The 24,679-nt window shown below is 34.8% G+C and overlaps 8 protein-coding genes and 1 non-coding gene across 13 annotated transcripts; 8 read left to right on the plus strand and 1 right to left on the minus strand.

Moving 5' to 3' along the window:
• Positions 1 to 296: 296 nt before the first annotated feature.
• Positions 297 to 3,735, plus strand: AT3G23300 (S-adenosyl-L-methionine-dependent methyltransferases superfamily protein). Of its 2 annotated transcripts, none has more exons than NM_113232.5 (8): positions 297 to 736; positions 978 to 1,260; positions 1,343 to 1,507; positions 1,588 to 1,770; positions 1,851 to 2,445; positions 2,570 to 2,682; positions 2,777 to 2,997; positions 3,084 to 3,735. In NM_113232.5, the coding sequence occupies exons 2-8, from the start codon at positions 1,021 to 1,023 to the stop codon at positions 3,400 to 3,402; spliced, it is 1,836 nt and encodes a 611-aa protein (NP_566725.2). In that variant the 5' UTR covers positions 297 to 736; positions 978 to 1,020; the 3' UTR covers positions 3,403 to 3,735. The 2 variants fall into 2 exon arrangements, with proteins under 2 accessions (NP_566725.2, NP_001327090.1); NM_001338623.1 differs by lacking the exon at positions 297 to 736 and adding an exon at positions 767 to 817 and having other exon boundaries at positions 3,084 to 3,688.
• A 2,635-nt stretch (positions 3,736 to 6,370) lies between these two features.
• Positions 6,371 to 11,237, plus strand: AT3G23310 (AGC (cAMP-dependent, cGMP-dependent and protein kinase C) kinase family protein). The gene is made up of 14 exons (NM_113233.5): positions 6,371 to 6,760; positions 7,157 to 7,522; positions 7,868 to 8,042; positions 8,442 to 8,525; positions 8,606 to 8,847; positions 8,945 to 9,170; positions 9,323 to 9,402; positions 9,498 to 9,582; positions 9,734 to 9,865; positions 9,955 to 10,068; positions 10,182 to 10,229; positions 10,365 to 10,449; positions 10,541 to 10,597; positions 10,701 to 11,237. Exons 2-14 carry the CDS (start codon positions 7,299 to 7,301, stop codon positions 10,853 to 10,855), a joined length of 1,707 nt encoding a protein of 568 aa, NP_188973.2. The 5' UTR covers positions 6,371 to 6,760; positions 7,157 to 7,298; the 3' UTR covers positions 10,856 to 11,237.
• An 891-nt stretch (positions 11,238 to 12,128) lies between these two features.
• On the plus strand, positions 12,129 to 12,704 carry AT3G23320 (Polynucleotidyl transferase, ribonuclease H-like superfamily protein; the record flags this gene model as incomplete). The annotated part of the gene is made up of 1 exon (NM_113234.1): positions 12,129 to 12,704. The coding sequence occupies one exon, from the start codon at positions 12,129 to 12,131 to the stop codon at positions 12,702 to 12,704; it is 576 nt and encodes a 191-aa protein (NP_566726.1).
• Positions 12,705 to 13,269: 565 nt separating this feature from the next.
• On the plus strand, positions 13,270 to 14,642 carry AT3G23325 (Splicing factor 3B subunit 5/RDS3 complex subunit 10). The gene is made up of 4 exons (NM_113235.3): positions 13,270 to 13,313; positions 13,498 to 13,583; positions 13,668 to 13,791; positions 14,309 to 14,642. The coding sequence occupies exons 1-4, from the start codon at positions 13,308 to 13,310 to the stop codon at positions 14,354 to 14,356; spliced, it is 264 nt and encodes an 87-aa protein (NP_566727.1). The 5' UTR covers positions 13,270 to 13,307; the 3' UTR covers positions 14,357 to 14,642.
• On the plus strand, positions 13,867 to 14,156 carry MIR853. Its single transcript, NR_141614.1, has one exon. It is a non-coding gene; the product is annotated as a microRNA ath-MIR853 precursor (primary transcript).
• AT3G23330 (Tetratricopeptide repeat (TPR)-like superfamily protein) lies at positions 14,627 to 17,014 on the plus strand. 2 transcript variants are annotated; one of them, NM_001338624.1, is made up of 2 exons: positions 14,664 to 15,069; positions 15,182 to 17,014. In NM_001338624.1, exons 1-2 carry the CDS (start codon positions 14,915 to 14,917, stop codon positions 16,845 to 16,847), a joined length of 1,821 nt encoding a protein of 606 aa, NP_001325805.1. In that variant the 5' UTR covers positions 14,664 to 14,914; the 3' UTR covers positions 16,848 to 17,014. The 2 variants fall into 2 exon arrangements, with proteins under 2 accessions (NP_188975.3, NP_001325805.1); NM_113236.4 differs by having other exon boundaries at positions 14,627 to 16,979.
• Positions 17,015 to 18,302: 1,288 nt separating this feature from the next.
• Positions 18,303 to 21,521, plus strand: ckl10 (casein kinase I-like 10). 2 transcript variants are annotated; one of them, NM_113237.3, is made up of 14 exons: positions 18,303 to 18,622; positions 18,732 to 18,772; positions 18,984 to 19,053; positions 19,142 to 19,290; positions 19,386 to 19,481; positions 19,569 to 19,639; positions 19,769 to 19,830; positions 19,943 to 20,006; positions 20,099 to 20,183; positions 20,280 to 20,406; positions 20,497 to 20,570; positions 20,680 to 20,743; positions 20,840 to 20,958; positions 21,061 to 21,521. In NM_113237.3, exons 1-14 carry the CDS (start codon positions 18,547 to 18,549, stop codon positions 21,289 to 21,291), a joined length of 1,329 nt encoding a protein of 442 aa, NP_188976.1. In that variant the 5' UTR covers positions 18,303 to 18,546; the 3' UTR covers positions 21,292 to 21,521. The 2 variants fall into 2 exon arrangements, with proteins under 2 accessions (NP_188976.1, NP_001326886.1); NM_001338625.1 differs by having other exon boundaries at positions 18,303 to 18,580; positions 21,061 to 21,461.
• Positions 21,522 to 21,576: 55 nt separating this feature from the next.
• Positions 21,577 to 22,910, plus strand: AT3G23350 (ENTH/VHS family protein; the record flags this gene model as incomplete). Of its 2 annotated transcripts, none has more annotated exons than NM_001338626.1 (4): positions 21,577 to 21,710; positions 21,793 to 21,915; positions 21,994 to 22,161; positions 22,254 to 22,910. In NM_001338626.1, the coding sequence occupies 4 exons, from the start codon at positions 21,601 to 21,603 to the stop codon at positions 22,699 to 22,701; spliced, it is 849 nt and encodes a 282-aa protein (NP_001325534.1). In that variant the 3' UTR covers positions 22,702 to 22,910. The 2 variants fall into 2 exon arrangements, with proteins under 2 accessions (NP_001325534.1, NP_188977.4); NM_113238.5 differs by having other exon boundaries at positions 21,604 to 21,710; positions 22,254 to 22,904.
• On the minus strand, positions 22,738 to 23,893 carry AT3G23360 (Protein phosphatase 2C family protein). Its single transcript, NM_113239.3, has 5 exons — positions 23,849 to 23,893; positions 23,502 to 23,771; positions 23,177 to 23,396; positions 22,964 to 23,085; positions 22,738 to 22,894 (listed from the first exon to the last, which is right to left on the minus strand). The coding sequence occupies exons 1-5, from the start codon at positions 23,879 to 23,881 to the stop codon at positions 22,757 to 22,759; spliced, it is 783 nt and encodes a 260-aa protein (NP_188978.2). The 5' UTR covers positions 23,882 to 23,893; the 3' UTR covers positions 22,738 to 22,756.
• Between the last annotated feature and the right edge of the window lie 786 nt (positions 23,894 to 24,679).

Consider the following 24,679-nt stretch of genomic DNA (forward strand, 5'->3'; position numbering starts at 1 on the left):
ATGATAATAAAATTTACAAAACAATTTGCCAAATAACATGTTAGTTAGAGTATAGCACCCATCCAATTAAATAGCTTTTGCAAATGACATAAGTTTCTAAAATATCCACTTAATTAATTTTCTTTTCTTACGTTTTTTACATCCTAACTAACACTAGTATACTCAATTAATTTTTCGTAACATTGGTTACATACCTAACTAACTAGCTCTAGAAAATATATTAAAATCGGGACAAGTCAACCATTAGACATGTGTAAGCTGAACCAAATCGAGTCATTTATTTTCCCAGTAACCCACTCTCACCAAGACCAGAAAAAAAGCGTAGATCCAGAGGCGACAATATTCAAACACACAAAAAGTCATCAATATATATAAATAAATAAAAGAAAATACAATTCCTCTTCATATAATTCATATTTTCATGTTACGAAAACAAAAAAGATCACCGACACATAAAACTAAACCAAATATTTCAATGAAAAATTAATTAACGACTTTGACGCTTTATTTCTCTTTCTCTCTTCACTCTCTCATTATATCTCTTTCGCTGCCGCTTTTGTTACTTTTTGTTCGTTCGAATCCCAATATAGACCAACGAAGAAGAAGACGAAGAAGCAGTCTCTCAAACTTCTTCTCCAGATCCGAATCTCACTCTCATTTCTCCGATCTCTCTATTTGAATGACCTACAATTTCGCATCTCTTTTGATCTTGATCTCTGTTTCTCTCCTTCTACTGGTAAGTGATTTCCTTAATCCGTTTCTCTGATTTTCTTATTCCTTCCTTTAACCTTGTATCTGAAGCTTCCTCCGGAACTAGGTTTACGATTTGTTTAATTTTGGAATTCGATATCGATATTTTGTTGTGCGTTAATTGTGTGTTTTTATCGTAGCTTTGTTTCTCTGTTTATCAGATCCATTGATAAGAAGCTTTTTAGATTGTTAATGGCATAAGCACGATATGTTTGTTTGTTTTGTAGAATCTCTTGTTTTGAGTAATCACTAATATACACAACGGCGGCGATGAGGGGGAGATCAGAAGGAGGGAAGAAAAAGCCGGTGATTGTGTTACTCTGCGTTGCATCAGTAGTGCTTGTTTTTGTATATCTCTTCTTTGGTTCCTCTAACCATAAAGCTATTGAGTATGGGAGGAAACTTGGTTTGGGTGGTGATGATGATGATAGTACTAAGAAAGATGACACTTCTAGCTCTTTTTATGTAGAAGATGTAGTAGGGAATGGTTTCACTCCCAGAAGCTTTCCTGTGAGTTCTTTAGACCTTCTTTGTGTAATTGATGATTGAGTTGAGCAATATGTGTTTAATATTGTTGTTAATTCTTGTAAAGGTGTGTGATGATCGACACTCGGAGCTTATTCCTTGCTTAGATAGGAATCTTATATACCAAATGAGATTGAAGCTTGATTTGTCTTTGATGGAGCATTATGAACGTCACTGTCCTCCTCCTGAAAGGAGGTTTAATTGCTTGATTCCTCCTCCTCCAGGGTATAAGGTGTGTTATTTCTCTAGCTTTGTTGATATGATCAGTGTCTTGACATATTTTGAAGTTTTTTTCTATGTGAATGTGTCTAGATTCCAATCAAGTGGCCGAAAAGCAGAGACGAAGTTTGGAAAGTGAACATTCCTCATACTCACTTAGCGCATGAGAAGTCTGACCAAAACTGGATGGTTGTTAAAGGAGAGAAAATCAATTTCCCTGGTGGAGGCACACATTTTCATTATGGTGCTGATAAGTATATTGCATCAATGGCAAATGTAAGGCAGTTACTAGATCTTATGTGGAATAGAGGTGTGTGTCCATCTTCATTTACTGATACTATTCATGGAAATTGCAGATGCTTAATTTTCCGAACAATGTTTTGAACAATGGGGGAAGGCTGAGGACATTTCTTGATGTTGGCTGTGGTGTTGCTAGCTTTGGAGGTTATCTTCTTGCATCAGAAATTATGACGATGTCTTTGGCACCTAATGATGTTCATCAGAACCAAATCCAATTTGCTCTTGAGAGAGGGATTCCTGCATACCTCGGCGTTCTAGGGACCAAGAGGCTCCCATACCCAAGCAGATCCTTTGAACTTGCTCACTGTTCACGTTGTCGTATCGATTGGCTTCAAAGAGATGGTATTCTTCTTCTCGAGCTAGACAGGGTGCTAAGACCTGGTGGCTATTTTGCATATTCATCTCCAGAAGCATATGCACAAGATGAAGAGGACCTCAGAATATGGAGAGAAATGAGTGCTCTTGTGGGCCGTATGTGTTGGACGATAGCTGCAAAAAGGAATCAAACTGTAATTTGGCAAAAACCTTTGACAAATGATTGTTATTTGGGAAGAGAACCTGGAACCCAGCCTCCTCTTTGCAATTCTGACAGTGACCCTGATGCTGTGTATGGTGTAAACATGGAAGCATGCATTACTCAATACAGTGACCGTGAGTTTTCATTATTCTATCTTCTTTTCACTAACAGAGTTTCGTCATTAACTTCACAAGCTTGTGATATTGCATATCTGAGAACAAATATGCTCACTAAATTATTTTTCAACGTTTCTATTAGATGACCACAAAACCAAGGGAAGTGGATTGGCTCCATGGCCAGCTCGATTAACCTCTCCTCCTCCTCGGCTAGCTGACTTTGGCTATTCCACTGACATTTTTGAGAAGGATACAGTATGTTATGCCCATTATCCTTTTTATTTGTTGCAATTGAAGCTCCAATAATATAAAGACTGTAGTCACCTTAAATCATTGCTTGCTCATACAGGAAACTTGGAGGCAGAGAGTAGATACTTATTGGGATCTCTTGAGTCCTAAAATTCAATCAGACACTGTAAGGAACATAATGGACATGAAAGCAAGCATGGGTTCCTTTGCTGCTGCTCTGAAAGAAAAAGATGTTTGGGTTATGAATGTTGTTCCTGAAGACGGACCAAACACGCTTAAACTAATATACGACAGAGGCCTGATGGGTGCTGTTCATAGCTGGTCAGTTTCTCCCTTAACCTTTCACTTAATCAAAATCCATTAGTATATATGTGCCTCTTATGATTTATCGTCTGATAATATTGCAGGTGTGAAGCGTTCTCGACTTACCCGAGGACTTACGATTTACTCCATGCCTGGGACATCATATCTGATATCAAGAAGAGAGGTTGCAGCGCAGAAGATTTGCTGTTGGAGATGGATCGTATACTTCGTCCAAGCGGTTTCATACTCATAAGGGACAAACAATCCGTAGTCGACCTTGTGAAGAAGTATCTCAAGGCTTTGCATTGGGAAGCAGTTGAAACCAAGACAGCCTCGGAATCAGACCAAGACTCGGACAATGTGATACTCATTGTCCAGAAGAAACTGTGGTTGACAAGTGAAAGCCTCAGAGATTTGGAGTGATTACGATGATGATGATGATGAGGCCAAAAACTGCCTCCAACATGAAAAAACAAAACAACATTCACAAGAGATTTCTTTCTTGGGAGAATCTAATCGAAAACATACAACGAAGAAAATTCGTTTTATAGCGGCAATTTAACGTTCTTTTCTCTTAAATCTTTCTTTCTTTACATATTCATATAATGTTTGTATGGTTCGTTAGAGAGGACTAAAGTTTCTTATCAATTTAAACTCTTTTTGTTGCAATTTATGTATTAAATCATTGTTTAATAGATTGATGATTATTCATTACTAAACACTATATTCAATCTTAAGAGTCATACTTCATAAAGCTTAAATCCAAAAACTTGGGATGATGAGAAATCATCTCTTTGAGCTCTTTAGAATAATAGTTGTAATGAATGGAGAAGAGTGATTGAAACAAAGGTATGCGTGCTGTTTACTTAGTCCCCATTATATAACTCACTCTCAGAAGTAACTTTACTGTTGTTGGAAGAAATCTTTAGGTTATGTCCCAAGCAAAATTGAAGATAAGTTATTGTTCTAAGAGACAAAAAGGAAATATAATTAAGAATAATTGCATTTGATGATTAGAACATTTTATTGGTCCAAAAAGGAGACTAAACATGTGAAAGCATTCTACAATTTTTTTTTTTTTGTCTCGTGGACACAAAGCTGAAGCTGTTGTCCACTTCTTTAAGTTAACTCCCATAATCGATGCCCCTCACTTTCTCGATTATATTCTATCCAAATTCAGTAATTGATTTGAAATTTCTTAGCCATGAGTCCATGACAATAACAACTTTATATTTGCGTTTTATGGCTAAACTCATACAACAATATATTTTTAACTTTATTTTTACATTTTATCCTTCTTAATTCTTATGTTCAGTTTAGCTAAATTATATTTACATGCGAAATGATAAGCATGAAGATTTTGTTTAGGTGACATATTTGCTAACATCTCTTTAAAATGTATATTAAAAAAAACATAAAATATTTTGGGCATAAAACTTAATGTGGAATTTTATTAGTTGTCTCATTTAATATGTTTATTTAATATATCTGTATTTGTGGTATTATAATGAATAAGACATTAAATATGAATAAAAATTCCAAAATAATATTTGCACGTTTATGATAGAAATAATAAAAGTCTATTTAATAACTTGAAAAGAAATGACATGTAGAAACTGATTTCAAATGTTAAATACTTATATGGATACTGGATACATCATCCAAAACATTTTTCAACTAATTTTAATAAATAATATAAAAATACTTTTACCATTTCCTTACATACCAACTTAATAATTTTCAGACAATTAATCATGACGAACACATTGACCGTTACATCATATGAATGATAAAACAAAAATAGTGGTTTCTGTTTTGGTTTTCCTATTACTAATTGTTGGAAACCACTTCAATTATACGCGTTACGTAGTTTGATACATTGAATATATGGTACAATATACATTAAATTTATTTTCGAAAAATATGAATGTGATACATACCTACAAAGTTTGGCAAATACAAAAATGGTCCCCAACGTTACTCTCCCCCACCTCAAAGCTGTTCATATCGCCCTTCAAAGATTGTGAAAATCAAACCCTTATCCTCTTAAAACCCTTAAAATGTTTTCTTCTAAAGAAAAAGTTGCTTTCTTATTTTTATTTTTATTTTGAATTCTGGTTTTGGCGCATACATATTAGCGAAAATTAGAGAAAAAATTCCTGTATATGCAAAAAAATTAACGTTTTTTTCCTACAAAATTTAGTATAAAAATCAATAAATATATTAAAATTATCACACAAGAATTAACTTTGAATTTCTTTTCCAGATTAGCTTTTAATATATTTTGCTTTGTAATAAAGAACATACTGTATTGAAATATGTTCTACTATTAACTAATATGAAGATTACCGGTAAAGAATTACTAATGTTTCATCTACATTAATTTTTGTGTGCCCATAATTTCAAAATTTTGCCTAGAGTGGGATCAATAATTTTGGTGAAGATTGAAGAAAAAAACTAAAATTTGGGGACAACATTACAAAAGAGCATTCAGTATTTGGAAAGCTTAGGACCATGGTGATTTAGAAGCGCCACGGGCGTGATGCATACTGCATCTTCGGCGGACATCAAGGCTTTTGAAACCTTTTTCTAATTTTGTTATCTATATAATTCACATCAAATAGAATTAGTGAACTAATGTTTACAAAATTAGGTAAAACATAAATTATATGTATGAATTAACAAACTATTAGTTTAAAAGTAACATATAGTCTTATTTTTTTGAAACAAAAAGATTTACTTTAATAATATATTTTTTTTTTTTTGTGTGTGGATCCAGAAGAATTGTGAAGAAAAAAAATTCTTCTAAACTGCATACTAGTCACACCCTTTACTTTCGCGTAAATTCAGATAGTTCGGCTGAAAAAAATTGGTTAACCCTCAAAAACCGTCATGTTAATTAGGTTTGCACAATCCATTAACATTAGGGGATGCCAAGTAGTATCACATTAGTACTTCAAGTCCTCGATGAAGTGTTGATAGGCTTTTGCTTTGTTTCCTTAATCGTAACATAAATGTCTTCATGTCCTTAGGATATATACAAACCTATCCTTGCCCAATTGATTATTCATCTGCATTCCAAACTAAACACAATGCTTCTTCATGTACCATTCATATCAGTTGGGTCACACTCCAAACATTTAATTTTCTTTCATTTCCATATAAAAATACATAATCCGTGAATAGTTGAACTTCTCTATATTTGACTTGAGAAGTTAAATAGAGAAATTAACAACTATACCAGTTAGTACAGTTGGTAATTACCAATAGATATTCAAAAATTAGGGAGAGAATTCAATGATTTGGGTTAGTAAGGTGGAATAATCAATATATGTCTACGTCTAGATAAGGTAACATATGTTTTATTAATAATAACTCGAGATCTATATAATTAAAACGCCCCTAAATCCTAATCCATCATTAATGTCAAATATTTGAAGATTGAACCAAATTCTCAAAAAGTGTTAAAAACTATTTGCAACAAGAGAGAGCAGTTGGGTTGTGTTGTGTTGTGTTGTGTTGGGTTGTGTTGTGGTCTCTTTGTAATTTTACACATCAAAAGCAACGCAAAGCTTTACACTTTCCTTTCTCCTTTCTCTTTCACTGCAAATTTCTCCTACCCTTAAAAATCGAAACTTCAAGAGAAGAAATTGAGGAATCAAAAATTCCCTAGATTCGAGGGTTCTTCTCTCACTTGTTCTATCTTCCTGCTTCATCGGAATCGTTTGATTTGTGTTCTTTACATTTTCTCCGACTCAACTTATGGTCTGAATTTTACCTAGTAAGTACATTTGTCTACTTTCTGTTTATTCTTTCGAAATCGATGCTTTATCTGGAATTGATCATGTTATTGAGTTTGGCTTGGGTTAACTAATCATGGGGAATTCTCAAAATTTGTTTTTTTTTTGGATTATGTGTTTGATTTTGGGAATATACTGTTAGGGTTTGGCTAGTGTGATGAAGTTTCTGAAACTGGTGATAGTAAAGGTGTAAACTTTATGCTCATTTTAGGTTAAATTCTCTGTATCAATAAGGCACTAGGCATTTAGTTTAACAATTCAATGCTCAGAATTTTGATTTGAGTATTTTGTTAGAGTTCAAGTGTTTAGTTTAGCTTATCGTAGTCTCTTTTGGTATTTGAGGTCACTATTGGCTCATATATGTTATCTTGTTGTAGGTGCAAGGCATTAGAGAAATTGGTACAGTCGTGTGACATGTGAAGATTGTTGTTGTACATATAGCTGAAGGAACTCTTTGCTGATTTTTACATAAAAGAGTGTATCTTGATATTTGGTTTGCGATCGAGTTAAGTGGAAGCGATGGATACTGCCAGAGCATGGCTGAAGAAATTAAAGTCTAAAGGGAAAGAGAAATCTTCGAATAAGAAGGAAACTTCTAGAGGAAATGTTAAGGAGGGATCAAAAACAGCTGGAGGTGAAGAAGCTGTGTCTAATGTGACAAAGCAGAAGGCTGCTGCTGCGAAACAGTATATTGAAAATCATTACAAAAAACAAGTTCAAAGTCAGCAGCAAAGAAAAGAGCGGTATGGTTTCGTTACATATTTTTAAGATTTTTAAAGATTTCGTTCATTAATCATTAGCATCCAGTTTTGTGAAACCTGCACAAGTTTCTTGCATACAAATGTCTGTCAGCATAATTTGGTTCTTATGCATGGCAAAGATGGAGATTAGACAAATGTGTTGTTGATGATTGGCATTCAAAAGAAGTCTTTTAGAATTTGCTATCTTTATGAGAAATTGATCTATCCGAGAGATGTTGATGTAAAATCATAATGTGGATTGACAAGAAGTTGGTGTAAAATTTCTCTGGAAAAATTTGTTTCTTGGCTTTAGCTTGGAAAGAAAAATACTAATTGCATTTGTTGCAGGCGTGATATGCTGGAAAATAAGTTAGCTGCTGCAGAAGTCTCTGAGGAAGAGCAAAAGAATCTGCTTAAGGATCTAGAGAAGAAGGAAACTGAATACATGCGCCGTCAGAGACATAAAATGGGAACTGATGACTTCGAGCCATTGACAATGATAGGAAAGGGGGCTTTTGGAGAGGTAGCATTAGTTTTATTGTAAACTTTTCCTGTTTCTTTTCAGCTTTTCATTGGTGTGCATATCTACACATCATCTTGATCGTCCTGTCCTGTGATGTAGAATTGTTAAAAACATGAATACCTTCCTTGAAGGGCTTGCATCCATGTGTGCTAGAAGCACTATGCAAATATCTTCTGGGAGGATGTACCTACCTGCAGTAGTTCTTGTATTCGTTGATCTTTAGTTGGCTAGTTAGTGGCCTGTAGGGTTTATGCCATCCGAGAATAAATACACGTTTTCTTAAAAATCAGATTGTCTTTTTGTAGTTTTCAGCATATATCATACAGTTAGCTCCTGGTGTTGGGATAGCGCTTAAAATTTGTAATCTCATGCTTATGTTTGTTTTTCCTCTTGATGCAGGTTAGGATATGTAGGGAGAAGACAACAGGCAATGTCTATGCGATGAAAAAGCTTAAGAAATCTGAGATGCTCCGTAGAGGCCAGGTATCTCCTTCAAGCTGCTTTTGTTTGATATATCTTTGTTTATTATCGTTCATGTTTGTTGAAATCTGATTCTTTTTCAGGTGGAGCATGTGAAAGCAGAGAGAAATTTACTTGCAGAGGTTGACAGCAATTGCATTGTGAAGCTGTATTGTTCTTTTCAAGATGAAGAGTATTTGTATCTTATTATGGAGTATCTACCTGGTGGAGATATGATGACATTACTTATGAGGAAAGACACACTTACTGAAGATGAGGCAAGATTTTATGTTGGGGAAACTGTCTTAGCTATCGAGTCCATTCATAAGCACAATTATATCCACAGGTCTAGTGAAGCAATCAACTATCTGAGTAAATTTGTAGCGTATCATTTTTCTTTTTTGGTGTTCTGACCATCCATTTACTTCTCCAATTTGTTACAGAGATATCAAGCCTGATAATCTGCTACTCGACAGAAGCGGTCACATGAAGTTATCCGATTTTGGATTATGTAAGCCATTAGATTGTAGTATTCTCCAGGAAAAAGATTTCGTAGTTGCACACAACCTTAGTGGGGCTCTACAAAGTGATGGCCGCCCTGTGGCACCGAGACGTACCCGCTCTCAAATGGAACAATTACAAAACTGGCAGAGAAATAGAAGGATGCTTGTGAGTTTATCGTTCTTTTCTTGTTCTGAGATTTCTACTTGCCAGATTGAACAAATCATCATTACTTTATTCATCTTATGGAAGTTTTTCTCACTGATATATAAGTTTTCTGTTCAAATACAGCTTATTAAGTGAAATGCTATCAATTGCAGGCTTATTCTACAGTTGGAACTCCTGACTATATTGCTCCAGAAGTTTTGTTGAAGAAAGGATATGGCATGGAATGTGATTGGTAGGTGCAGCAAATCTGTTGGGTCTTGTTCTGTTTTGTTTCTTCAACTCAAAATACATTGTTGTCGATAATTTTTTCGGGTTTTCTTCCTATAGGTGGTCACTTGGTGCGATCATGTATGAAATGCTTGTGGGGTTTCCACCATTTTATTCAGACGAGCCAATGACAACTTGTAGAAAGGTACCAATCCTCACTTTTTGTGGACTTTAACTCTGTTCTAGACTTCTAGTAATCTCAAATTTTTGCATTCGATTTAGTTCTTGATCTTCTAATGATACCTCTTTGGTAATATATGCACATCTCTGAATACTTGTTATTGTTTTTAATGCAGATAGTAAATTGGAAAAATTATTTAAAATTCCCTGATGAGGTTAGGCTATCACCAGAAGCCAAGGATCTAATTTGTAGACTTTTATGCAACGTAGAACAAAGGATTGGAACAAAAGGAGCAAATGAAATTAAGGTACTTTGTGCTTTATAATTCGAAGTTCCCGTGTCTAAAGACTATCGATAAATGCTTAAATAAACGCTTTCTGCTGGTATTTTTTGTAGGAACACCCTTGGTTCAGTGGTGTCGAATGGGAAAAGTTGTATCAGATGAAGGCTGCTTTTATTCCCCAAGTTAATGACGAGCTGGACACCCAAAATTTCGAAAAATTCGAAGAGGTAAAAACTAAAAGTGTTCGGATCAGAAAAACCGTTTGAAATGATAAGGCAACGGTCCAATGATGCGTATGCAGCTGTTGATATAGAAACTAATATAAATTCTTCTGTAACAGACTGATAAGCAAGTTCCGAAGACGCCAAAATCAGGTCCATGGAGAAAGGTACAAAATATTCTTGCTTTCATGTCTTTCTATGAAATGAAAACTTAGCTTGAAGTCATGCATATGAACTAATACTATGTGTTGTCATTAGCATTCTTAACATAAGAGTGTCTTTGTGTTTTGTTTTCTCTCCAGATGCTCTCATCCAAAGACATAAACTTTGTGGGTTATACTTACAAGAACGTTGAAATCGTAAACCATGATCAATTACCAGGGATAGGTAGATCTCACTTACACAACAAATTTGACTTGTAAGTAAACATATTCCATGTTTGCTCTGTTGTAATTTGTGATTGTGTTTACTGTTGCAGCTGAGCTGAAGAAGAAGAGCACAAAGCCAAAGCGGCCATCAATTAAATCCCTCTTTGGTACTTATCTAAAAGACATTTATCACAATCTATTTCAACTCATTGTCTGATATTAGCATATGGTTTTAGCACTAACAAGAATTGTTATAAAAACATTTGGCAGAGGATGAATCAGCCAGTAGCACCACAAGCCACCAAGGAAGCTTTATGAAACTCTTGCCAACACAAATCGAAGTTCCAGAGAAAGAAGACAAATCAAGCTCATCTAGTGAAACCCTATCATCTTCCACCACACGTTTCGACAATGCCACATCCTAAACCAGACTCTTTGCTACACTTTGGTCCCGGTTAACACACCAAAACACGGTTTGAGGTGGCGGATTTACGGTTGGAGATAGTACAGTTTCCATTGTGGCGGTGAAGGCTATTGTGTGAGAAGATTAAGGATTTGTTCAACAGTTTCTACATAGGATAATATTTGGTTGTTCAAAAGGTTTAGTTTGAAGCAAAAGGAAGTAAATAGTCATTTTCAGAATGTGGTTTTATTTATTTGTTTGATTGTTTTGTTTGGGTAAAAATCAAATTTGGTTTGTTTACCACACAGTTCTAAAGCGGACAATGGGAAAAATGTCAAAAAAATCATGAACTTTCAAATTTGGGACGAAAAAAACATGAACTTCCAAAATGCCATTAAAATCGTAAACTTTTGTTTGACTTTTGATAAATAGTCAAGTTTTGTTGACTTTGCCATTTTGAACATGTCGTTAAGTTTTCGTTAACAAAAAGATAACGTGATTAATTTTCTGTTAATTTTTTCTGTTAAAAGCGAAACGACGTCGTTTTGAAATTAAAGAAAAAAACAAAAAACAAACACCAAGTAGAGTTGAACTGGTGACCTTTTAGGTGCTATTGAAGGACTAAAACCATTGAGCCACGTTAACTTTTTAGAAGTATAGTAAACATATACATATATATATATATATACGTAACTAATTAAAAATAACCAACTAAAATAAATCAATAATATAGAAAATTACCTAAAATTTACACAATCCTTCTCATATGAATATAGGATTAATCTATACATGCACATAGAATTTCATTCAACTTCACTTTATATATAATTTTATTTATAATAAAACATATATTTTATAAATTAATTTGATAAATATTTAATAAAAGAAAAATATAAGATCATTATTCCGTCTTCAAATCAATTTTTTTATTCATAATTAGATGGAAAGTATATAAAAAGTTATTTTTTGGTAATATATTTATAGGTGTTATATTTCACAAGTTTGATTTTTATATAATTTAAGAGAATTTTTTTTTAATTCAATACGTTTAATAAAAAAATTTACATTGTTATTTGAGAATATATATTAATGGTAGGTGTATTTAATATTTTTACATGTTTAGTTATTGTTTTTATAGTTCGGTTTTTATTTGGTAGGTGCATTTTTATAATTTACATCATTTTTAATATTTTTATTTGCCATTTTGGTTAATATGGAGGATTTGGAAGAGCCGGAATGATTTAGTCTTCAACAAAAAAGCAATCGCTGTCGCTGATGTGATAAACCAAGCGATAATGGACACGAAAGAATGGCTGGATGTTAAGCATAAAAATGATGACAACGTCAAAGGGGGCCAAACCAAGTCCTCAAGAACGGACAAATGGCAAAAACCAGGAGCAGAATGGGTCAAATGCAATTATGATGTCTCTAACCATGCGGGAAGACAAGACTCAGGCCTCAGATGGATTATTCGAAACTCACAAGGAACCTGTTTGGACTGCGGCTGCGGGAAATTTCAGGGTCGACAAACAATAAAGGAAGCTGAATGCACTGCCCTCATATGGGCAATACAATGCGCTTGGGATTTGGGATATAGGAGAGTAGAATTTGAAGGCGACAACATCACAGTTAATCGCCTTATTCGAAACAAAGAAACTAATCCACGACTTCGATACTATTTGGAATTCATTCAACAATGGAGCAAAGCTTTCACCACTGTGAAGTTCACATTTCGACACCGGGAACAAAACGTTTGTGTTGATGTTCTGGCGAAAAAAGCAGTAGCTAATCATATAAATCATACTCTATATCATTTTTGTCCTAGATTTCTAATGTCGTTTGTAAACAAAGATGCTGAACACGTGAATTAATAAAGTTATTGGAAGGAAAAAAAAAAAAAATAGTTCGGTTTTTAATTAGTTTTGCGTATATATATATATATCAGTTTTCATTAATATCGAAATGTTATCATAGCATATTGGTTGAGCGCTTGTGATAATTTAGGAGGTTCACGAGTTCAATCCATTCTTGGCGCAAATTTTAATATATTTTTATTTTGAAACGACGTCGTTTCGCTTCTAACGGAAAATGTTAACGAAAAGTTAACTCCGTTATTTTGTTGTTAACGGAAATTTAACGACATGCCCAAAATAGTAAAGTCAACGAAACTTAATCATTTTATCAAAAGTCAGACGAAATTTTATAATTTTAGCGGCATTTCGGAAGTTCACGTTTTTTTTATCCCAAATTTAAAAGTTAATGATTTGGTTTGATTGAAATGTCCGGTTCTGGTTTGGTTTTCTTTTGTACCGGTTCTCATAATAATAGCCACGTATTAAAAATTTATTAGTAATGGATTTGGGCCAGACCCATTCTCAAAGCCCAATCAATTTCTCAGTGAAACATATATAAACCTAATTAAAGTGAAGCAGAAGTTGTATTCTTCTTCTTGCGAACTCGCTGAAGTCTGAAAGATGCAGGTTTGTCTCTCTCGATTCGAAACCCTAGTTACTTTTTTTTGTTCTTATCTCTAATTTTATACAATTTCTTGACGATTAAGCTAAGCGTAGCTGAAATCTGGGAACAATTTGCTTTAGTTCTTGTAAAGGTTAGGTTTTTAAGCAGCAGATAGTTATGTAATCTCACTTTTTTGTTTTTGTGCAGGCAAGTGATAGGTTTAACATAAATTCTCAGCTTGAGCATCTTCAAGCTAAGTATGTTGGTACAGGTCATGCAGATTTGAGCAGATTGTAAGTATTTTTCACTTTTTGTTTGGATTTTTCAGGATTCCAAAATTGTGAACTTATTGAAAATTTTGAATGTTTTTGTGTTAGTGAATGGACTGTGAACATTCAGCGTGATAGTTATGCTTCATACATTGGTCACTACCCGATGCTTTCTTACTTTGCAATAGCTGAGAACGAATCTATTGGTCGAGAACGTTACAACTTCATGCAGGTTTGTTTACTATCTTTCTTCTTGCATCATGTCAAGGAATCATATTGAGAATGTTAATGTGTTAGTGTCTTAAGGGAGAGGAACAATTAGGGTTGTTTCAAACAGGGTAAAGTGTTCCTGCTGCTCCCCTCTTTAGCTTGGAGAAGCCAGTAAATATCTTTCTCTTCAAGGAACTTGTGGGCCTCAAGAAAACCTGCTATAATTCTAGTTTTTCAACATTCCTCCTTCTGATATCAGCAACAACTCCTTACCCTTAAGAATGGAGAATGGAACTTCCTCAAAGATATTTACTTGGCCTCTGCAACCGGAAAGGGGAGCAGCATGAAACTCTTTTAACCCTTACCCTGTATTTGTCAAAAACAGATTGTATCATATCGTAAGTTAGCAGGAAACTACCAATCTTGAGGGTTGTTTCAAACTGTTATCTTCTGGTTCTTCTACACTCAAGAGTCAATGACTTTGCATTTTTGCTAATAGCTTTTACTAACTCCAAACTTCTTTGATTTTTTTTTTGCAGAAAATGCTCTTACCTTGCGGCCTTCCTCCAGAAAGAGAAGACGAGTAAGAGCTTGTGTGCATTTGAAATTAAAAAAAACATTCTACTTCTTAGAAGCTTGTGTGCAATCTTCTTTAACTGCTCCACCAATGTAATTGCCGAAAAGGCTTCTTCTTGTTTCTAGTTCATAATGCAGTTGTTGATCATGATCTAAACATTTGTACTTTGTTATAGTCTTGATACAATTGTCAAACTCAAAGTCTTTTTGCTACTCGAACAACTATTGCAAAAGAATTGAATTGAACAAGTCATAAAAAAAAGAGGTTAAAAGTTGGAGTATTTAAATGAATGACGAAAATAAAAATCAAACCTTTATGTTTGCTAATGGTGAATCTCTGAGAAGGAGACAAAGATGAGTTCATCAAAAGCCCTAATCAAAACCCTGATTAAGAATCCAACTCGAATCAAATCCAAATCTCAAGCGAAGCAGCTTCACGCACAATTCATCAGAACTCAATCACTCTCTCATACATCAGCTTCAATCGTAATCTCAATCTACACAAACCTTAAACTTTTGCACGAAGCTTTGCTTCTTTTCAAAACCCTTAAGTCTCCTCCTGTTCTAGCATGGAAGTCAGTAATCAGATGCTTCACCGACCAGTCTCTATTCTCCAAGGCGTTAGCTTCGTTTGTGGAAATGCGAGCTTCTGGGAGATGCCCAGATCACAATGTGTTTCCTTCTGTTTTGAAATCGTGTACGATGATGATGGATTTGAGATTTGGTGAGTCTGTTCATGGGTTTATTGTTAGGCTTGGTATGGATTGTGATTTGTATACTGGTAATGCGCTTATGAATATGTATGCTAAGCTTCTTGGTATGGGTTCTAAGATTAGTGTAGGTAATGTGTTCGATGAAATGCCTCAAAGAACGTCCAATTCTGGAGACGAAGATGTAAAGGCTGAAACTTGCATTATGCCTTTTGGAATAGACAGTGTGAGGAGGGTTTTTGAAGTGATGCCTAGAAAGGATGTTGTGTCGTATAATACTATCATTGCAGGGTATGCACAGAGTGGAATGTATGAAGATGCTTTGAGAATGGTTAGGGAGATGGGAACTACTGACTTAAAGCCTGATTCTTTTACTTTGTCTAGTGTGCTTCCGATATTTTCTGAGTATGTGGATGTTATTAAGGGGAAAGAGATTCATGGGTATGTGATTAGGAAAGGGATTGATAGTGATGTATATATTGGGAGTAGTTTGGTTGATATGTATGCGAAAAGTGCTCGGATTGAAGACTCTGAAAGAGTGTTTTCTCGCTTGTATTGTCGGGATGGTATCTCGTGGAACTCGCTTGTAGCTGGGTATGTACAGAATGGTAGATACAATGAGGCTCTGAGATTGTTCAGGCAAATGGTGACCGCAAAGGTTAAGCCAGGGGCTGTGGCGTTCTCAAGTGTGATTCCTGCTTGTGCTCACCTAGCCACCTTGCACCTTGGGAAACAACTTCACGGATATGTATTAAGGGGTGGCTTTGGCAGTAACATATTCATAGCTAGTGCACTTGTTGATATGTACTCGAAATGTGGGAATATTAAGGCTGCTAGGAAGATTTTTGACAGGATGAATGTACTCGATGAAGTATCATGGACGGCTATTATAATGGGGCATGCGTTACATGGTCATGGGCATGAAGCAGTTTCGTTGTTTGAGGAGATGAAACGACAAGGAGTGAAACCGAATCAAGTGGCATTTGTTGCTGTACTAACGGCTTGTAGTCATGTGGGGTTGGTAGATGAGGCATGGGGATATTTCAACAGCATGACTAAGGTTTACGGTTTAAACCAGGAGTTAGAACATTATGCAGCTGTAGCGGATCTTCTAGGCCGTGCAGGGAAGCTGGAAGAAGCATACAATTTCATTTCAAAGATGTGTGTTGAACCAACTGGTAGTGTCTGGTCTACCTTATTGTCTTCTTGCAGCGTTCACAAGAATCTTGAGTTGGCTGAGAAGGTAGCGGAGAAGATATTCACTGTCGATTCTGAAAACATGGGAGCTTATGTTTTGATGTGCAATATGTATGCGTCTAATGGAAGATGGAAAGAAATGGCGAAACTAAGATTGCGTATGAGGAAGAAAGGATTGCGGAAAAAGCCAGCTTGTAGTTGGATCGAAATGAAAAACAAGACTCATGGATTTGTTTCAGGAGATAGATCGCATCCGAGTATGGACAAGATCAACGAGTTTCTTAAAGCTGTAATGGAACAGATGGAGAAAGAAGGGTATGTTGCAGACACAAGCGGCGTGCTTCACGATGTAGACGAAGAGCATAAGAGAGAGCTTTTGTTCGGACACAGTGAGAGATTGGCTGTTGCCTTTGGTATCATCAACACAGAACCTGGCACGACAATTAGAGTCACTAAGAATATAAGGATATGCACGGATTGTCATGTCGCAATCAAGTTTATCTCGAAGATCACGGAAAGAGAGATTATCGTTAGGGATAATAGCAGATTCCACCATTTCAACCGTGGAAACTGTTCTTGTGGAGATTATTGGTAATAATGAAGTGTGAAACTTTTTTGACTTCATCTTTTGTTCAGAGACAGAAACGACGTCGCATAGGGAACATATGTTTCATTACACTTATTGTAGTGTTCAACCAATTTATATATTTTTCTATCTCTATAATTTTCTTATAATTAGGAAAAATTAGAACAAATCATGTGGAAATAGACCTAACAATAAAGTATTGTTTTAAAAGTAAAGTGGAATTTGCATGAGTTTTTTTTTGTATTTATTAAACAAACAATATATGGAATGTTTGGACATAAATATATATGATCTGTTGTGTATACAACAACAACAGACAGAAGCTGACCCATGCATACAAAATTTTCACATTATTATTCATTGCCCATAATAAATCATGGCCATTGGATCCCTTTTTGGCACTATGAACATTCATTTTCTATGTAGTGGAAAATCGACTAGTCGTTATACTATTATAAAATATGTTCACTATATATAAAAACCAACAGAATGGATTTGATTGTAAGTCAGTTTTTTTTTTTAATACCACTAAATTATTGCTATTTTTTTTTATTGCAATGTCAATTGGTGATATAGTTCATATTTTTACCGTAGTGGTAAAAAACCCCGAAATTTAGTGTATACATAAAATAGGTATTATATTTCTTGGATCGTTTATATTTGGACTGTTTTTTTTGTCTTACGATTTCTCGATCAATTGTTTGTCCATGATCCTTTTTTCACTATTCTTGCCAATATTGTTTGCTTTGCTTTTCCTATACTTAACATTTCCAAAGGTGCAACTTGCCATAAATTTAGTCTGCGAAGAAAAGCAAAGGATTAGTTGTGCTAATCATCAAACTCTCTGTTTTAAACATTGTTGGCATTTGAGAAGTCGGTAACACAAAGCTTACTTTGCTTTTAGTTTTCTTTGTCTTGTCTTTTCCTTGAATTTGGTTGTGCTTGGTTCTACGTCGATGGTCATGATTTAGCAATTTTCTAAAGAAAGCAAAAACATTCAAGAAACTTTGGCAGCCATCCATGAATATTAAATTCAGCAAGTCCTAGAAATATATTTTGAATAGAGTAGATATCTTTTTTTTTTTGCTCGACAGAAAAAAAGGGAGAGTGGATATAGAGTGGATTTGGTTTATAAATATATACATAAAAGAAAAAATAGGTAAAAATATAGATTTTTTTTTTTAATGAAATTTGCATCACTATGATAAGAAGCTAAAACATCCAATGATCATAGTGTGAGAGAAAATTAAGAATATAGTGACAATTTTTTTAAGGTTTTTGTTTTTGGGTGAATAATATATAATAGGGTGAGAAAGTAATTTGATATATAAAAAAAATGAGTGGGAAAGTAAATTACTAAAATATTATTTAACAATAATTATTTTTATCTGTATCCGTTTATTTTCCCTTTCCCGTGACTTAAAAAATGTTATTAATTATTATGTGTATAAAGAAGAATGAGATAAATAAATAACATCCGTCAAAACCATCTGTCTCTGTTTTCTCATTCATCTCCTCTACTTGTTTAGTCGGTCATCAAACTATCTCTTCAAGTTTATCCTCAGAAATATACAAACTCCTCAGAAAATTCTTTCGTTTGGTTTGCTTCGTTCTACAATTTTGTATTGATGAGAATGTTATATTGAGTCATTAACCGTTTGATAAATCGTATTTGGCTCTGTAAGTAGTATTTATTGGTATTGAAACGATGGATCATGTAATCGGTGGCAAGTTCAAGTTAGGTAGGAAGATTGGTAGTGGATCATTCGGTGAACTTTATATTGGTATATAAAAAATCAATCAGTTTTTTTTTTTTTTTTTTTTTTTTTGGTTCTTTGTTGGTAATTAGTGTGAATTTTGATGTTGATTCACTTTGGTATGTGTGATTCGAAGGGATTAATGTTCAAACTGGAGAAGAAGTTGCTCTTAAGCTGGTATGTTACATATTCAATTTTCAGTTTTCCACTATTAGTGAATCTTGAAACTATGTTGTCACACTATACTTGTATCTGAGGTCATAAGTTTTAAGTTCTTTAGTTTTCTTTAGACTAGCTTTTGTTGAGTATGAACATCTTATTGATTCTTTTGTTTTTGTTCTCTATAATATAGCTGTTGATCTGTTCTTATACATTTCTTTGTTGGTAGGAACCTGTGAAGACAAAGCATCCTCAGCTCCATTATGAATCAAAAGTATACATGCTTCTTCAAGGAGGGAGTGAGTTTTCACTTTTCATTACTCAGCTCATTTCACTTGATGTTTATGTTTCCATTGGTCTAAGTTCTTTGGGTTTTCTTTTGACTAGCGGGTGTTCCGCATATCAAATGGTTCGGTGTTGAGGGTAACTACAATTGTATGGCTATTGACCTTCTTGGTCCAAGCTTGGAAGACTTGTTCAACTATTGCACTCGGAGTTTTTCTTTGAAAACTGTTCTAATGCTTGCTGATCAGTTAGTAAGTATACATACTCTTTCGAGTTCTTGATATCGGGTTAATGTTCGGTTGCGGGATCATTGCTAATGTTTTAGCTCTTTTGAGTATTACTTTAGATAAACAGAGTTGAGTACATGCACTCTCGAGGATTTCTTCACCGTGATATTAAACCGGATAACTTTTTGATGGGTCTCGGTCGCAAAGCAAACCAAGTAGGCTTTCTAGTTTCGTCTTTAGTATGTCGTATGATTGTTCTTAGCATCGAGTCTGGTGTGACGAGTTTTGGATTTCAACCTCAGGTGTACATTATTGATTATGGGCTTGCTAAAAAGTATAGAGATCTTCAGACACACAAGCATATACCTTACAGGTTAGAATACTTCCTTGTTGGTTATTTTGTTTGTGCTTCATTAGAAACTAATGTAGGCAAGTATTGATGTATTCAGGTCTTATGCTTGGTAATTTACTATATGCACTCTTCATGAAACTTTTTTTATAGGGAAAATAAGAATCTGACTGGAACTGCTAGGTATGCAAGTGTCAACACACACCTTGGCATTGGTGAGAAATGTTTCCATGTCACACATTAGAATAGCTTTCATTCTATATTTGTGCAGTAACCGTTAAGCTACTATTTTCCTTCTTTTGAAACATTTCTTATATCTTCTTGCAGAGCAAAGTAGACGAGATGATCTGGAGTCTCTTGGTTATGTTCTGATGTATTTTATACGAGGAAGGTAGGAAACTATCTTGGTTGTGTATTAATAGTGAAATCTTTAAGAAACATGAGATCCTTAAACTTGAGACGGAATACAACTTCTTGTCTCAGTTTACCATGGCAAGGTCTAAAAGCTGGTACTAAGAAACAGAAATACGAGAAGATAAGTGAAAAGAAGATGCTTACTCCCGTAGAGGTACGTCATATATCTACAATAGTGTTTTTGTATTGCGAAAAGACGATGTTTAGCTTTTCTTAAACTTTTCGATAAATATGATTTTGCTGTTTGCAGGTTCTTTGCAAGTCATATCCATCCGAGTTCACATCATATTTCCATTACTGCCGTTCATTGAGGTTTGAGGATAAACCAGATTATTCATATCTGAAAAGACTTTTCAGGGACCTTTTTATTCGGGAAGGTTAGAAACCTCTACTGTATTCTGTCTGACTGTCTCCTTCACCTCTCTATTAAACCGCTCATGAATTACATCAATTGTTAATGCCTTCAGGTTATCAGTTTGACTATGTGTTTGATTGGACAATCTTGAAATATCCTCAGAGTGGCTCTATTTCAAAACCAAGGGTTAGTGTTTTTTTTTTGCATCAACATATGATGATGAAGAAACTTTTAGAAACCGTAAAATACTCTGAAAATCTCATGTTTGTATTATATTGTGTCTCATTTCTATCAGCCAAATCCTAAACCAGCTCTAGACCCTCCAGGACCATCTGCAGAACGAAATGAAAAGCCTATAGGTATAACATTATTTTACATCCTGCAGATAGTAGACATATCTTACGCTGAAATGGTTGAAGTATAAACTCAGAAGTTGATTTCCTATTTTTGTGTAGTGGGGCAGGATCTACGAGAAAGATTCTCAGGTGCAGTTGAAGCATTCGCTAGACGAAATGTACCGAGTCATGGCATTCGCCCGAAGCACATTTTTTCTGATGATGCTTCCAAAGAAGTGGTTAGTTTTCTGTTTGCTATCTTTCTGTTGTGTAGATGACTTTAAAGTTTTCCGGTTGGTATCAATCATGAGAATCATTTTGATGTTTGTTGCAATGCACAGCAAGTGTCTGAAAAAACCCGAAATGAGATTGCTACAAAGATGGCAGTGATGTCTAGCAGCCAACCTGGCTCATCAGGTGAGCTGAGTGAGAACCGCTCAAGTAAACTTTTTTCAAGCAGTGCCCAAAAGATTCAACCGGTGCAAGAAACTAAGTTATCTGCAAGGCTTGGGCGTGATGACGGCCTGAGAAGCTTCGATATGCTTACTATCGGTTCCGGAAAGCGGAAATGAGTCACTCAAGAAAGCTTGCGGATCGGAGTTTGGAAGAATCTGAAAATGTGTAAACAATGTAAAACTGTCTCCCACTTTATGTGTTTATAGTTCTTCATAGAATTTTATAAAGTGGTATATGTAACTTGTAACACAAGTACTTTGTTTATATTAGTTCAAATTTGGTCAAATGCTTGAAATCTATTAATAGACGTCAAGTGTCTCCTGAAGTGTCTGAATCTAAAAATAAGGGTTACCCATGTTTGGTCTGAAGCTATCATTTAAGTTGAATTGTGGAGACAGAATAGACCATCCAATTTCGAAAAATTGATGATGGGGACACTTTGGTTTGGAGATTTCAAGAAACAAGCCTCTTCGTTTATTCAAGACAAGTACAATGTTGCTAGACTTGTCCTCACCGATGTTACCGAAGCTGAGTTGTGAGTAGACTATTAACTTCATTAATTAGCTAATTGATAATACTCCATTAGTGATGGTTAAATTTAACTCTTTCATTCTTAGGTTAGTAGAAGAAGTAACAAATGGTGATCCTTCTTCACCAGACGCTAAAACGATGACGAAAATAGCCGAGGCATCGTTTGATACCGTGGAGTATTGGAGAATTGTGGATGTTCTTCATAGAAAGTATGAATTAGTTTTGTTTCTCTTGAAGATTATTATTATGATTAAGGGATAGCTTAAGATGATGATTATGAAAAACAGGATTGGGAAAGATGAAAGAGAGATAAAGAATTGGAGAGAAGCGTACAAGGCAATGGTGTTGTTGGAGTTCTTACTAATGCATGGACCTATTCATTTACCTCATGATTTTCTTTATGATTTGGATCATTTTCGATTCCTCTCCACTTTCCAATACGTTGACAATAATGGGTAAACTATTATTCCCAAATCTCCAAAAAAAAATTTGTTTTCATATTTTTCTTGTTATTGCTATCATGCTTCAATTTATGTTCGCATTATAGGTTTGATTGGGGAGCTCAAGTTCAAAAAAAGGCAGATCAAATTCAAACACTTCTATTAGGGAAAGAAGAATTAAGAGAAGCTCGTCTTAAAGCTCTCAAAATCACTTCCCAAATCAATGGCTTTGGTAACTCCACCACATTTTCTCCTTCTCCTAATTCTCTATCTAACTCCTTCTCTTCCTTGAAAACCTCCAATTCAACACCAACCAAAAGAATTGATCTTATATCCGAGTCATATTCGTTAATCGACGACGAAAACAAGCTCTCGGAGAAGGATCAAGCCAGCAAAGAGACGCTAGTCAGCGGAATCTGCACAAAACTCGCCGGATTTAGCCCTTTGAACAAGTTTCAAGGCGGTCGTACTAAGGCGGCAAAATTTCAAACTTTGTCTAACGTTGAGAGAGTTTCAAGTAAATGTTACGATCGTTGCAATTCTATTGGTTACTAAACAAAAACCGGTTCGGTTTTAAATTGTAATTTCGTTCTGTTACAAAACATCCGGTTTAGCCAAACCGAATTACAACGCAAGAAATGCTGCTTTTGCTAATCCTGTTTAAAGCTTCTTTAGCTAAACATTTTGCAGCTTCTTTAGGATCCTCTATGTGTCTTATTAGGTTAATCGCTTCTTGACTCTTCATCACCTGTAACCAAATTATTTTGCTAAGTGATTGATCAGTTTGTATTTTGATGGATCTTGATCTTGATCTTACCTCCCAAATCCCGGGGCTACCGATAATGATAAATTCTGTATCTGAATTAATCTTTTCTGTAATCACTACAAGCTCTGAATTTCTTGGATCTGATTCATCTTCTTCTTCTCCTTGATTACAAACTGAGATATTACATTTAAAGAATTTAAGTCTCATTTCATTTTCTTGTCACACAAGTAACCTAAGAGGATATTCGGGTTTGAAGGAACTAACCAGGGAAAATAAATTGTGACCAATGTTTTGTTGAGGCTTTCCTATCTCTGATTTGATGAGCCTCACCATCTTTGCAAACCACTACTCTATGGTCCCCAATACTCGCTATAGCTAGCTTCTCTCCGTTCACCACCATAACCGAAGCGGCTGAGCCACCGGTTCTCTCTTCCTCAACGTACGCTCTTCTCATAGTCTCTTTACACTTTCTCATAATCCCGAGCTGAAAATGTCCCAGATACATTTTGTTGACACACATTCAAAAATAAAACGATGATCACACTAACATAAACCATTAGGGTAAATTTTCAAGTCATGATTTAATTACCTCATTGGGGAGCTTATCAAATAGATGGTTTTGCATATATTTGACAATCTCTTTCCCTGTTCCAGCATTTGAGACTCCAAATAACCAAATCTCAAGCTCATCACTTTGTTGCTCTCTCTGAACAAAAACCGAATCATCATTCGATGAATTGTCGGCATAGCTTAACCGGTCAACCGTATAGTATCCATGAGAAACCGGAGTTAACCATAATGGTTTCTTCTTCTTCCTTCTCTTCCCATCTTCAACTACAAGTCTTCTAAACCGGAACGCCTGTTGGATTCAACGATCTTTAAAATCCATAATTCAATACAAAATCTTGAATTAAGAAAGATTGAAAAAAAGATGACCTTGAGCATGAAAGGGAGATCTAAGAAGCCCATCGTCGTTCATAGCTTCTTCTTATTTGCTTACTATCTTTATAAATTGCAAATATCTTTTGATAAAAACAAGAAAACTTTTTTCGATTCTCACAATTTTAAAAGAAACAGACTTTTTCAATTGCAAGTTACAGTTTCTTAAGTCATTTTTCCATATTGTAAAATTACAATTCTGATGTATATTTATTAAGTAACGGTAGGAAACTATAAACAATTAATAAACATTTAGAATGTTGTCTAGAAAACGCTTATTGTGAACAGTTGAACAAAGCCTCATATAGTAACGTACGCCTTTCGTCTTTAGTTAACTTTGACTATGTTTACGTTTCATCAGAAGAAGAAAAAAACTACGTTTACGTTCCAAAACCTTAAAAGACAAGCATTGGAGATTTGGAGATGTTATATATTTTATTAAGTTTTTTGCATTTTATATGATAATGAGAAAATTAAGAAAAATAGTCTATTTCCTCACAATAATTATCACATCGTATAGAATCCAAATTTTATCCATGATCCTTATGTTTATGAAGTGATAATTCTATTCTAGTTTACAATCATCATGGGTTTGAGAACTTTCATTTCATGGACATAAGGATCGAGGTTAAAGTTTGGGCTCTATATGTTATGATGCGATATTCATCGTGGGAAAATAAACCATTTTTCTGAAAAAAATCATGATAGAAAATTTAAAGTTATATTACACTTAAAAAAAGAGAGAGGCTATATTACACTTTAGGAAACATCTAATGCCTTGGCAAGTGCATGAGTAGTATGTATCTTCAGAAAACGATGAAACTAAGC

The sequence above is a fragment of the Arabidopsis thaliana genome, chromosome 3 (assembly GCF_000001735.4).
Source record: "Arabidopsis thaliana chromosome 3, partial sequence".
Classification (NCBI taxonomy): Eukaryota; Viridiplantae; Streptophyta; class Magnoliopsida; order Brassicales; family Brassicaceae; genus Arabidopsis; species Arabidopsis thaliana.

Coding starts and splice junctions, on each gene's coding strand:
- AT3G23360 (NM_113239.3), bottom strand. CDS start 23,881: ATGGGCTTCTTAGATCTCCCTTTCATGCTCAAG. Junction 23,086..23,176: donor GTCACAATTTATTTTCCCTG/GTTAGTTCCTTC, acceptor GTAATATCTCAG/TTTGTAATCAAGGAGAAGAA. Junction 22,895..22,963: donor GTAGCCCCGGGATTTGGGAG/GTAAGATCAAGA, acceptor ATTTGGTTACAG/GTGATGAAGAGTCAAGAAGC.
- AT3G23310 (NM_113233.5), top strand. CDS start 7,299: ATGGATACTGCCAGAGCATGGCTGAAGAAATTAAAGTCTAAAGGGAAA. Junction 8,526..8,605: donor AGATGCTCCGTAGAGGCCAG/GTATCTCCTTCA, acceptor ATTCTTTTTCAG/GTGGAGCATGTGAAAGCAGA. Junction 10,069..10,181: donor ATTTCGAAAAATTCGAAGAG/GTAAAAACTAAA, acceptor CTTCTGTAACAG/ACTGATAAGCAAGTTCCGAA.
- AT3G23330 (NM_113236.4), top strand. CDS start 14,700: ATGAGTTCATCAAAAGCCCTAATCAAAACCCTGATTAAGAATCCAACT.
- ckl10 (NM_113237.3), top strand. CDS start 18,547: ATGGATCATGTAATCGGTGGCAAGTTCAAGTTAGGTAGGAAGATTGGT. Junction 20,184..20,279: donor AGATGCTTACTCCCGTAGAG/GTACGTCATATA, acceptor TGCTGTTTGCAG/GTTCTTTGCAAGTCATATCC. Junction 20,407..20,496: donor GGACCTTTTTATTCGGGAAG/GTTAGAAACCTC, acceptor TAATGCCTTCAG/GTTATCAGTTTGACTATGTG.
- AT3G23300 (NM_113232.5), top strand. CDS start 1,021: ATGAGGGGGAGATCAGAAGGAGGGAAGAAAAAGCCGGTGATTGTGTTA. Junction 1,508..1,587: donor CTCCTCCTCCAGGGTATAAG/GTGTGTTATTTC, acceptor GAATGTGTCTAG/ATTCCAATCAAGTGGCCGAA. Junction 2,683..2,776: donor ACATTTTTGAGAAGGATACA/GTATGTTATGCC, acceptor TTGCTCATACAG/GAAACTTGGAGGCAGAGAGT.
- AT3G23325 (NM_113235.3), top strand. Junction 13,584..13,667: donor CATGCAGATTTGAGCAGATT/GTAAGTATTTTT, acceptor TTTTTGTGTTAG/TGAATGGACTGTGAACATTC. Junction 13,792..14,308: donor AACGTTACAACTTCATGCAG/GTTTGTTTACTA, acceptor TTTTTTTTGCAG/AAAATGCTCTTACCTTGCGG.